Source organism: Calonectris borealis, chromosome 2 (genome assembly GCF_964195595.1).
Source record: "Calonectris borealis chromosome 2, bCalBor7.hap1.2, whole genome shotgun sequence".
Classification (NCBI taxonomy): Eukaryota; Metazoa; Chordata; class Aves; order Procellariiformes; family Procellariidae; genus Calonectris; species Calonectris borealis.
The window spans coordinates 26213952-26227039 of record NC_134313.1 but is presented as its reverse complement, the minus strand read 5'-3'; the positions used below and the strand labels follow the sequence as shown (position 1 = coordinate 26227039).

General features: G+C 40.2%; 1 protein-coding gene across 1 annotated transcript in view; it reads left to right on the top strand.

The window, feature by feature from the left end:
* The window catches only part of CPQ (carboxypeptidase Q), a 169845-nt gene that overhangs the window by 22936 nt on the left and 133821 nt on the right, over positions 1-13088 (top strand). The window contains exon 2 of the mRNA XM_075144589.1: positions 1733-2192. Coding sequence (XP_075000690.1) covers positions 1766-2192 — 427 coding nt within the window. The 5' untranslated portion in view covers positions 1733-1765. The remainder of the gene's footprint in view (positions 1-1732; positions 2193-13088) is intronic.

Genomic DNA, 13088 nt, shown 5'->3' with positions numbered 1-13088 from the left:
GCGGTCAGATGAGGTAGATACTCTGGTCCCTTCTGGCATTATGATTTATGAAGCTATTTGGTTATTGTGAAATTTGCGTACTTCATAAAATGACTGAAAATTAATGCTCAATTAAAGCTCCTGTAATGTGCAATTGTCTGAAAATAAAGGAGGATTTTTTGTATTTTGCATGTGAATATCATATGTGCATATAATGTATGCAAATACATGTGTATATACGTACACACACACACACATTCATACCCTCCCCCCTACCTTTGTGCTGGCTCTGTATGCATATAACATCATGAACCAAAAATACAATGTGAGTATATTGTCATGATTCCTCAGGTCAGTGATTATAAAATGAAGAGTTCAACTCTGAAGAAATACTGAATAAATACAAACAAGGAAGAAGGATAATGTGGAAATCTTAATAGCAAAAGCTTTTAGTAATACTTCTGCTATGCAGGTCAAATTTACCCATATTTTATACATATTAGCCAACTAACTAGTCCTTTGCTCTTTGTAGAACAATTGTTTCCAAGAAAAACGTCTTTTGTAGAGTAGAGGCTAACATTTGCCTTTAATGTTACTATTTTTTAAGGCAAATTACGTTCTTTTTGAAAAATACTGGTATTTCCATGAAAGTCCATGAAAATGGCAAAAATGCTGAATCAAAATCTTTTGGGTCTACTAGTAATTGTCACTTCACTTGGCTGTAACTAATCACTGGTTTTTTAAGTCTCATAATAGCTGCAGCTATACAGCTGATTTAAAGGCCTTATTTCTTATTGCTAATTTTTATCATTCAAATTGCAGCCTGATTTAAATCCAAAGCCAAAAGAAACAATTACGCTTCCTTTTGTGTATATCAATAAAGACCTTTATATTTTGGGTTTGGATAATCATAATTCCTATGTTAGAAAAGAGCTTTGCAACTACTCCAACTGATTCCAGAGGTTTTGTTCAATTAATAGTACAGACAAACTGTCACTTTTATGGGATGGAAAATTTGTAAAATCTTAAAAATGAGAACTTTTAATTATAAGATGGGAAACTATAAAGTGTTAACAAAGATAACTGTTGGTATTCAACACAGGATCAGCACCCCTGGCACTGCACCTCTGTGCAGTGCTGCTGAAGTCAGTCCTTAAGAGGTACACCAGTTCATAAGAAACTGTGTTTCTCTCTTAGTCATGGATTTACGCAGTGAAGAAATTCATACTGTCTTCCTGGGGGCATTGGAATCTAAATTGCTCTGACATCTTTCTAGTGCAGTAGAAGGTGCTTTCCTGATTATGAAGATAGAGATTAAGAAGCACTTTTATTCATGAATGGTTTAAGAAATTTTTTTTGTCCAGATGTTTTGTGTGAAGACATTTATTTGGCACTTATGGCAAATCCTGCTCCTAACAGAAAGGAGATGCAAAGCTCCACCTGGATGGGAGTAGCCCTGGGTTTTGATTCAGTGAAGGATCTGATTATTTAAAGAGATGCAGCATTCCAAGGATGTTTCTGAAGACCACAACAAAGATTGTGTCCGGTGGTCTTAGTATCTTTTTCATTTGTTTTCAATAATTGTGTCTCCAAGTTGAGTTTACTTTCCTGCCAGTTCTGATCAAAGCATTTTCATGATAAACTGATTTCTTTTCATTTTGGTCTGTCTGCCAATCCAAATAACAAAAAGTATTGTTGATAGCTGTATGATTTTTTTTAATATCCTTTTTTTTTTTTCTTTTTGTCTCTTCAGCAGGCCATCTGTGGAAAAGAAAAAAGACAAAAAATGAAGTACATATTCTTAGTATTTTTCATGAATTTATTACCACAGTATGCTGGGAAATCTTTGAGAAGAGATGACAGTTACCCGAAAACGTTTGAAGACATTAAAAATGAGATAGCTGGCTATACTGATATTGCTAAAGCTATTATTGATCTTGCTGTTCATGGAGAAGCTCAGAACAGATCCTATGAAAGATTAGCAGTTTTTGCCGATACCATAGGACCTAGACTCAGTGGTTCGAAAAATCTAGATGTAGCCATCAAGTATATGTTCAGTGCCCTGCAGGAAGACGGGCTGGAAAATGTGCATCTGGAGCCTGTGAAGGTACCACACTGGGAAAGAGGAGAAGAGTTTGCAATGATGCTGGAACCAAGGAATCACAGCATTGCTATTTTGGGACTTGGGAGCAGTGTTGCAACTCCTCCAGAAGGTAACTCTTCTTTTTGGAATTAAGTATCACTTGCTTTTTAATGCCAAACTGTATTATACCCCTAACAACTTCTTCTCTCAGTGGACAAACTGAAGTTTTCTTCCGGCTATAATAGTTCTGCAAGACAAGATGCTATTTTTCTGGGACTTTTCTATATGACATGGTTGTGAATGTGATGCAGTTTGGTTTAATTCAGTTTGGTTGAACCAGCTTGTAAAATTAGAGTTTATTCATGAACTCTCCGTTAAATCTATACCCTTTTGTTTAACACTGCTGAACCTCATTTGCAAAGATTCTGCTCCTCCACTGAGGTTGGTGGGCAACTTGTTCTTGTGATCTGGGGTTTTCCAGCCCTTCTTTTTCATTTTGGCCAGAGAAGTTCTTCATGGTGTGTTGAGCTGACACGTGATTTCTGCTCTTCTTGCTGTGCCCTGTCCTGCCAAGCTCAGCACTTCATTCTGGCAAAAAACAAGACAGAAGGAAGAGGAGGAGAATCTCGTGCTGAGCTTGGGAAGTGCCAGCCCCTTGCTAAGCATGGCAATTGGTATCTGTTTGTCCTTTCATTCCCCCCACCTCCTCCCTCTTCTCTCCACTTGCTGTCTCATGCTCACCTTGGAAAAGTCTTTGGCACTTACCTGTTATTGAACTATGTGTTGCCTTTTAGCGGATCATGTGTGATAACGTTACTTCGGGAACAAGAACAATCATTAGCTGGGCTCAGCAAAATTCAGGTGTTTTGAGCCCCAAAATGTTAGCTTGCTTGCAAATGAACTGATTTATAAGATTCTGTTTTTGTACATGTTGATGTGGGGCTTTCTCAGGATTGCTATTTAAAGGCTGGATGACAACCTTCTTCTGTAACTACTCTCCATAAATAACAATAGACTTATTCCTAGACTGCTTCAAAAGCATTCTTATTCCTTTATGAGAAAATAAATTTAGTTTAGGAAATAAAAGGTAACATGATACTCATAAATTTTTTAAGAATTGTAAATTTTTGTGATAGTGAGCTTTTTGTTTGGAATGAAACAAATAATGTATAAAAGCTGTTCTGTTTAGAAAAAATATATAGCCCTTCAAAATACAACAAAGTGAAACTGGGTAATTTAAGATATGTTTGGAATAAATCTTGCTTGGTTTGGGAAACTGCTACTGTAAATTTTGTCTGAGGTATTTCTGTCATATTGAGGTAAACACGTGCCTAAAATGCAAAACTAAAAGCATTAATAACATCTGTTTATCCCATTAGATGTCTAAGGCTTAGTGCTTTGATAGGAGAATATTTACAGCAAAGGTTAAACCTACAACTTATTTTGTATCCTTTCCACTCCTATTCCAAACTTCCTAAAAAGGAAGCTAAAATTAAAATGGCATTTTTTGTGTTGAGCAAGTGCTACTGAACCTGCAAAGAGAACCTGCAATTTAATCTTGGCGAACATCTTCACATCCCGAGAAGTCTGTTTTTCGCTTCCTTTTCTTAGCTGTGTAGTTATTTGCACTTGACTGGTCTTAGTCCTAGGTTTGACTTTTTTCATTTAGAGAGATACTGAATGTACGTGTTTAAAAATGCTCACAGGGGCTAATCGTGTCCTTCTTTTTCATCTATAAAGATCTTGTTATACTGATGACTGAATGGTTGGGCTAGTACCTGTGGCTGGTGATGTCTTGGAAGATAAGATTGTATTATGCAGTGCTGGTTTATACTGAGTAATGTTAAAAAACCCCACATTATTCTTCATCACCTTTTTACTTTACTCTGAGATCTGCTGTGTTTCTGAAGAGGTTTATGTGTTGTTGCTAGAAGACTGCATGGCAAAGAGATCTCTCACAGGAGGGTGGGTAGTTTCTCACACTTGGTGGAATCATTTTGATTAAATTACTTACCTTCTGACTTAAAATCTATCCTACTGTTCGTGGCTGTTATGATTTCTTTTGGTCTCATCTCGCTCTGGGCAAGCTGTGACAGGTTTTCGTGCTGGAGGAGGTTATGTGGGGTAGCTGGTCCCTGGTGAGCTCTTGGCTCTCATTCTTCTGATCGCTGGACCGGCCGTCTGGCTGACGGAAGCACCTGGCGAGAGCCGCTTGTCACCAGCTTCTCCGGGCAAGAGAACTGCAAGGTGCGCTGCTCAGAAAAATGCCTGTCCTAAAACTCACACTCATCCCAAGCACAGAATAAAAAAATGTGTGGTTAGACTGTTAAAACCACTGCCTCATCACTTCTGAGGAATTCATTCCCAGATCCGCTCCCTCCGCTCTAAGCAGCGATTGTCACCATGCCCTAATCCTGAGAAAAAGGGATAGGCGGCTGCCCTAAATCACACTGGAAATATTTAAACAATTTCCTTTAGTGAGGGAGTATTGGCCGTTCTGATTTGTCTTGTTTTAGCCAAGAAGCTGTGGGAGTGTGAGTCATCCTGTAATCAAAATAATGCAACTCAATATGAGGTGCTTGATGCTGATTCTCCTGGCATTGCGCTGCTGTTGCTGCACAGGATGAAACCAGGGATATCTACCGCTGCTGTGCCGAGCTTTGCCAGAGGGATATGTTAAAGGCCGAGGACTGGCTTTCAGATGTTGGCTCCATGATCTGGCCGTTGGCACCTGGGTTCTGCCCAGGGGCAGAAACACCTTTCAGAGCTGCCTCTAAAGTGGACTGTGCAGGTGATCCCTGAAGGTGTTTGGTATTGCTTGATAGTTATTGCGCGCTTTAAAACAGTGTTCGTATCAGGGTACGTTTCAGACCCCTCAGTTTACAAACCACTGGCTCTGTAGAGCCCCGATAGATTCCTTCCTTGACACTACTGATGCCTACTTAGAGCCAGAGGACAGCACTGGCTAGACTTCTTGTCTTTTAAGGTCTGGGGATGGGGTTAAGACGAGAGGAGGTGACTCCCCTGTCCCAGCAGGAGGTACAGGAGACCATTTCTTGCTTTCTTGTCCTTTCAGTTATGTCCTGTATTCCTCCCTTCCTATTATGTGCCCCCAGGCTTGAGACCCGATGAGCTAAGAAAATAGGAAGCATTGGCAGAAACTTAAAATGTTGCTTCTCTCTGGATGTGCTTAGAGCTTCATGCTGGACTTGGTGGCCCCCGGTGCCCTCAGAGCTCCTCCTGGTGCTCAGCTGCTCGAGCTAGTGCTCTGAGGGGTTCTTTATTAACATGGCAATAGCCTAACAGTGGTTAGAAACCTGGCTTTGGATGTTGGAAATTCAGGGTTTATTTTCCCTTCTGTCCATGGAAATTCAAACCAGTGTTTCCTAAGAGTGACCCAATGGCCAGAGCACACGCTGAGGCTGCTCACTTTCCATTTCGGCATACACCATGCGAGAGTATGGAAAAAAATCCGCGATCCTTTGGGGCAGGAACAGGAAGCCCTAAATAGTAGCAGTATTTTAGCTGTGGAGCCTGAGCCAGCATTGACTCCAGGATACAAGGAGTGTCTCTTCCTGCAGGTCTTCTATCTAATCCTTGCCTATGGGGTTGAAAACCTTATGAGACTGGACAGAGCTTTGCCCGTTTATTGGATTTGCAGGGATTTGCCCACTTTGGCTCAGATATGAGTTTGGTATAGAGCTGGTTGGCTCACTCAAAGTTGGAACAGTTCTGAGGATGTGCAGGAGGCTTTTTGGTACCTTGTGATCTTGTGGATAAATCCACATTTCCCTATTTTCTTCTTCAGGACTGGGCAACATGCCAGGATGCCAAGTTTCCAGATTCAGTCTGATATACACAGCAAAAGGGGGCAGCACAGAAAAGGTTAGATTTTTTTTATTGAAGAGGAAAATAACATTTTCCCTTTCAGTGTGTCCCAAGATTTGAAGTTGTTGGGTCAAAGAGAAAGTTTTCACTTCCTTTGATCTCCTTACAAGGAGGGAGTAACTTTCATGCCTGCCTTAGTGACAGGGAGAGGAGAAACATGAAACGCAGAGTGACCTGGATTTCCAGAAGTCAGCAGAGGTTGAAAATGATCACCACCTCAAAAAAATGGATGTCTAGGTAACAAACAGGATTGAATGTTAGAAAGTGCTCAGTTTAGAGAGCTGCCAAACTGGAGGTTTACCATATTTAGTCAATGTCCTTGTCTCATTTCCAGTGTTTCAACATTGGCAAAACGTACAGATATATATAGAGAGAAACTGTGTTGATTTCTGGTAGTACTGATTATATCCCCCAAATTCTGAGGAAAATAGATATAATTGTTGCTTTGAGAATCCTATAATTGAAGGAAAGTAGTAGTTTAGCAGATGTTTGACCATAAAGTATCAAAGAATTCTTATTTTTTGTTTTAAAATGCACTTCTTTTTTTTCTCATGGGTGACCCTGCCCTTTCATTTTAAAGAAATACTGACAAGTAGAACCAACCCCAGAATGCAGCCTGCCCGAAATGTCTCCTCGAAAAAGGAACAGTCTCTGGTTTCTATGTACTGTTTGTTGCAGCGAAACTGAAATAATATAAATATGAAGATGATGTATTGGCAGACTTTCTCCTAGTTGTGTTCGAGTCGTGGGCTTTTTTGTTTAACTATCAACAACATTTGGTCCAGTCTTGCTCTTATAGAAGGTGGTGGGAGTTTTGCCACTTAGATGATATGAAAATAGTTCCAGCCTGTTATTTATAAAATGGGGATAATACGTGTCTTGAAGCTGTTGAAGGCATGTGCTGTTGCCATAGGCTCACAGTCTTTTTAAGCCAGGGATGCTGCTGAAAGAAGTGGTCTGGTCCCAGTCCTGGCTGATGTATTTTTCCCCAGTGTTGACCCTCCTTTTTTGTTTCTCAGTGGTGAAGTGGATTAGGGAATTCATCTAGATTAACAAAAGGCCAACAAAAAAGTTAATTTTAATGTGTATTGGAGGAATTACCCTTGAGTTGCCAGCATCTTGGATGACCACTGACCTACTGGGAGAGAAGGAGATCCTTCTGGAGGGATTTGGGGTACCCCCTTTGATGAGGGGTTCAGTGCTGAGAACAGGGGTTGGAGAGAGTCTTAGGCATGAGAGCACAGTGCACGGCAAAGCCCTCCTTCTGTCTTCACTGGATCTCTCTTTTTCTATGCTTGAGGAGCTATTGATTCACGTCTTGAGACCATAAGCCGCAGTATTGGGTGCCTGGATTGTTTATTATTACTTAGAGCAGTGCTGCTTGCGGTATGGTAATTATGCTACTGTTTTTCTTGAAATGTAAAAGATGACATCCACGAAGGACCGCAGACACTGTGGTGTTCAGTGGCCTGGTGTCTGGGCCAAAAGTTAGTTCAATGGCATTTCAAAGATTTAGAGAGTAGGAGTAGCTGTGCAGCTTTGAGGTGGACGTGCTGTTTGGGAAGGACATAGGTTCCAGTCGCTGCTTTAATGAATGTTCAAGTGAACTCTATGGATTTGCAATGGCAAAAAATTGAATTTTCAGGTCTTGGCCCTTTTCAGTGTCGCTGAGTGGAGGGTGATTACCTTAAGGATGATAAGCCCAGGCTGAAGCTCCTCCCTCACGCAAACGAAGGCAGGATTTGAACATGATTCCCTGCATGTGTGGGGGATGCATGCACAGCTGGGTGACATTGCCACCTTCCCTCCCAGGGGACAGCCTGCAGTGACTGGCATCTTGACTCGCTAAGGAGGGAATGGTTGCCCTCGGTACTTCCTGCCTTGGGCACCTGTGGGCTCTGAAACTGGCTCTTCTGGATCCCGTTCTTAGGTGCCTGTTTCTCCCCAGACATTGCAGAGCAAGCCTGTGTCCCGTGCAGGGCTGCTTCTGGGAGAACCAGACCTGTTGCCCTGCTCTTTTGGCATCTGAGGCTTCATGCGCGGGGTCGAGTCCAACCCCCTTGTTGCTAGGATTTACTGCTGCACAGTAAGCTACATGTTTTTGAAACCAAAACGTTCTAGTGAGATCCAGTACTTGCTGGAAATTGTAAGTCATATTTGTCAAAAATGTAACTATTATATAGTGTTTATTTTTCTCTGTGTTCTTCTTAAAGAACGGAGTAATACGTTTAGTCTCTGTGCTATGCATCAGAGCTGAATAGCCTCATATCCTTTTGGATAGCTCTCCTATGCAATTTTAGTTTCATGAAGTAATTCTCTTTGCTGTTCCACAGGGTAGGTGAGGTCACATTTTCCAGAAGTATATTCAGATTTTACAAAATCTTTCTTCCTGATAAAAGCCCTCTTCTTCGTTTCACAGTTCCCCTAACATATTTAATCTTTTCTTCATATTATAATTCTTATATCAATACATACTGATATGTGTTGATAGAGCAAATGTGTTTCTACGTATTAAAAGTATTTTAAATTTTCAGTACATGCTAATAGTTTTTGAGGGAGGAAAAAAAAAAGTGATGATATGAATCTTCCATTTGCTTCAGCCTGACACCAAGCCTTAATTTGATGAGTTCATTATGGACCCAGAATTTGGGCTTGTTTTTCTGAAAATCTTGTTGAATTATGTGGGGCGATGGGGGAAGGCTGAAGTAATTCCTGGAGAGAGCTGAAAAGCAACATGTTTTTAAAAGAGGTAGGATAGAAGTTGAGGGGAAAAATGTTTTCTGGGCTGATTTTAAAGGATGCTGAACTTAAATAAGATACAATGCCAGGTCCCTAATCATACTTAGCTTTCAAGAATATATTTCCCTTTTCCCTCTACTCCACCAAACCTTCTTTTCTTTGACCTGTCTCAACAACTACCTTTCTTCCCTATCTCCAGACATAGATATCTACTTTTTTCCTGCTGCTTGCTCCACCTTCTTACATTCTCATCCAGGAGTATTGATCCTGGCACGTGCTCTGGTTCTTTGCAGGGTGATGTGGCATCCAGGGTCCAAGACTGCCATTTTTACAGGAGAATTGCACATCCCAGCTGCTACATTATAACTTCGTATGTGCAGCTCTTTCCTGTGACCCGTGGAAAAAAAAATTCTGTAACTCTGTGAAAGAAGCTACCTTGCAAATAGGCACAAGACGGTGCATGTGGGCCATTTCTGAAAGAAGTAGAGGCATGGTACTTTTGTCCTGGGGAGATGGTCAAGTCTGAAGGACGACTGGATTAGTGAGGCTAAGGTCAGAAAAGCTTGGGGCTAAAACCTGCACGTGCTTAGGGTTGGCATGGAATACCTTGATGCGGTAGCTTCCCAGCTCAATTAGCTTTGTGGGAGAGCTGAGGTGGAAATGGAGAAATCTGAGAAGTGGCAGCCATCCAGTAGACAAGAAATGAGGGATTCAACATGATGTCGCTGGTCTGCAAGGCAGGGCTGCAATTACCAGGTAGGCTTCATGCACTGCTCTTGTGGTGTGTTGCTGCTCCTACTCTTTCTTTGTCGTCTTCCTACCATGAAGAAGTGTCTTGATTTCCTGGTCCTGGTGTCCTGATGCCTGGTTCTGATGAATGGAGAGATAGCACTCTGTCTCTCTCTTGCTATCGTGACTACAGAGGCCAGGACGTGTTTCAGATACGTTCTTCCCAATTTCAAAATCTCCACCAGAACAGTTAGATGTGGTGTTGACATTTTGTGTTGATATTTCAGACAGTATTCTATGCTTAGGATGCAAAAATATTAAATATATAACACACACAGGGAAGTTTAGTGGAGACTTAGTTGATGTAGTTCCCAGCTTTGTTGTGTCTAGACCTAAAAATACTGTATTTTAATTGTTTTAAGCAAAAATTGCCTTGCCCATCAGATTATGTATTTGACAGCGGCAGCTTCAGTGCATGTGGATCAGCAGCATCACTGTTCTATAGTGTGATTTGTAAGAGAAATCATAATTCTTATGTTAACACAGTGTGAAGTAAATGAAGTTTGGAAGGTACTGTGCTGGTGATTTGTTCGCTTGCTGTTATTGAAAAAAATTATTGTCAAATTAATGATGGCTGCATTTGGTTTTGTAACTAGATCTCCAAGGGAGTGATGTTGTTAACTGGATGACAAAAATGAGACTGGGGAAAAAAAAGAAGAGAGTAAGGCCATAGCTGAGTAATCAGGAAATTAGTATCCAGTAAGATTAAAGAGTATGTAAATGATATTTTTTTCTGGCTTTGCTAAATTCTTCTTTTAGTATAGCATTTGATTGTAACTAACTAGGTTGAATTTCTGTGTGTTTATGAGCTGAATGTTTCTAGGATAGTAATAAATAAAACCCAAGAGAGACTGGGTTCCCCAATCTCAGGAATCCCTGATATTCAATATGGTAAATCTTGCCATGTCTTGCCCTGGTGTGACCAAGAACAGCAACAATATTCTGTGAGAAGTTTTCTTGATGTTTTGATAGAGATTCATCAGGTTTTAAAATCTGACAGTAAGGTGGATTTTCCTTTTTTTTTCTTACTCTTCTCTGAAACCTGTTACTAACACAGACAGATGCATAGCTCCAGATACTAAAATGGCTTAAATGTTCGCTGCATTTAATCTTGGGGAGAATGAGTTATATCGTGGGGAATTCCCTTTGAACTAATCTACTTCTGGCATGATTGCTGGCAGGTAAGCAGGTGCTAGGAGGTGACTCTCCAGACTGAATTGTTCATGCCAGGAATCAGACTTCTGATGTATGGCAATGTTGCAGACAGCTGATTTACAGGTTCTTTTTTATATATATATAAAATATATATATATATACACACACACACACATATACACACACACATATATATATAAAAAAAATTGGACAGAGTAACTGTAATCAGTCTTGCCTTCATCCTGCCTGTGACAGATTTTAGACTTTGCCATACTGTGCCATTTATTTCAGCTGGCAGTGTGATCATCAAAGTTGTGGCATATCCAAGTGTTTAGGTAGAAATGTACATTTCTGTGTACAGAGGACTTTGTAATATATATTTTTGTTGGTAATTGAAAATTGCCTGCTTGTTCCCACCATTAATACCCTTCCTGTACCTTAATTCTCAGAAATTACGGAGTACAATTTACTGTTTAATATGAGACATGAGAGGAAACCCATAGTACTACATAGATTCTTTTGCTCACTGGCCCAATGCAACAATATGTATAATGTTTCACATGGTGAGAACAAATAAACAGTCTTCAGCTTCATATAGTCAGCCACGTTTATCATGTTCGTAATTCTGTCTTCTACACTTCATGACCTTTACTTAGCTAATTCCCCAAATGCTTCGTATTCATCTCTTGGACTGCGTGGGTTGTAATATTTGTCTTGCTTGTAAGCAGGCAATCCGGCTCCCTCCTTACATGGGTTTTCTGAAGACTTCTGTTCAGATGCACAGCCAAGCTCTGGATCAGATAATGGTAAGAGTAAGAAAGAGAGAGAACAGTTTTTGACATGGGAAGCAAAGCCATGAGGCACTGAATTGGTAGGAGATGCTAGGGGTAGAGGTTGGTTAATTTGCTTAAAGGCTCAGTAAGGTAAGGCATTTCCCATTTTGAAAAGGAGTAACTCATTCCCCTTAAACTGATAAATTGTTGGAGTTTTTGTTTCATATCTCCCTTTGCACAGGAGGTCTTAGGGTGGTTTGTGTATATGTGTCCACATATTTGCTTAAGATAACCATTGCTTTTGTCACCTCAATTGATGAGACTGAAATGGGACTAAAATGCAAATGAGACGTTCAATTAGTCAGAAGTTACATACGAATGAAGTTTTATTTTGTTACAGAAAGCACTATGATTAATGCTTTATGTATACTGTGCTGCCATTAAATTAAACTCGCAGAGAGCCTTTGTTTTGTTTTGTCAAAAGATGGCTTTATTTAGCTTCTTTAGGAACATTAAAAAGTAGAGACACTGGCCTGGAGTTTGCAGCTCTGCGTTATTTTCCTTAGCTTTAATTTCCACAAAGCTCACTGTTCAAACTCCTGATGCCTGTCATCTAGGGAGGGCCATAAATGTATTTCTCCCTGATATTTCTTAGGGATTATAGATGCTAGCTGTCTGTAGCATTCTTTAAAAATCATCCAGAGGTGGTGTTTGTTCATTAATGCAGTAAAGTAATATCATGAAGGGCTACACTCCTCGCTTTCCTTGACAAACAGGCACTAATACAACATGTGCCCTTCCAGTGCCTGCTGCGTGATCCAAGTGGAGCATTGGGGAGAGCTAATAGGAAATATGGATTGCAGTATCAACCTGCTGAGACCATGACTTTTCTTGTGGAAAATGAAATTTTACAGATACCTGGCTTTATTTTCAGTGGCATGGTTCCATACCCAGAATGATCCTGTCACTGGGATGCTTCTTAGGTAGGCAGCTGAACCTGCAGTTCATTAGAAGCAGCTGGAGTCTGTTAGCATGCTCACCTACCTGCCAACAACAACTAGTAAAATTTGAAGGTGATTCTCTGGTTTGGCTCTCTGTGCCTCTTTCTGTAAAGCTAAGAATCTGAATAGTTACTCAGTTAAAATTTTTACACCTCTCACACTAGGTTAGTTCTGTAGCTAAAACTCACGGGCTTTTGCTGTAGCAGTAGATGTCTCTTGCCCTCTTAGTGGTGCACTCTTAGGAAACCAAACTTTTTGTGTGAAACAGTTTCTTTAAGGTTTTGAAGTATACTATAGTTTGATCTTAAAGAAGCTGTGAGCCTGGATACACTGGTGCTGGGAGAGATCATCTTCCTATTTTTCTATCAGTTCTTCTCGTGTATTACAGTCTCAAATACAAGCCTTTGAAATCTTCTCCAAATAATTCTTATACTACAAAAAAAAAAAAAAAAAAAAAGAGGAGGACTTTGAAGGAGAAACATTTTCTTCTTAAAAACATGATAGGTTGACTTCTTCAACAAATTCTTGCTAGATATTTGTTATTAGTTTTAGTTTTCACTGATGTATTTTGTGGCTTTTAGGTGAAATATACAACACTTATATTTCAGGCATCCATTACTACTTCTATATTTAGAAGAGAAGTATGAGCCCATGTTGTTAAGCAGTTTCTACTTATCTCTG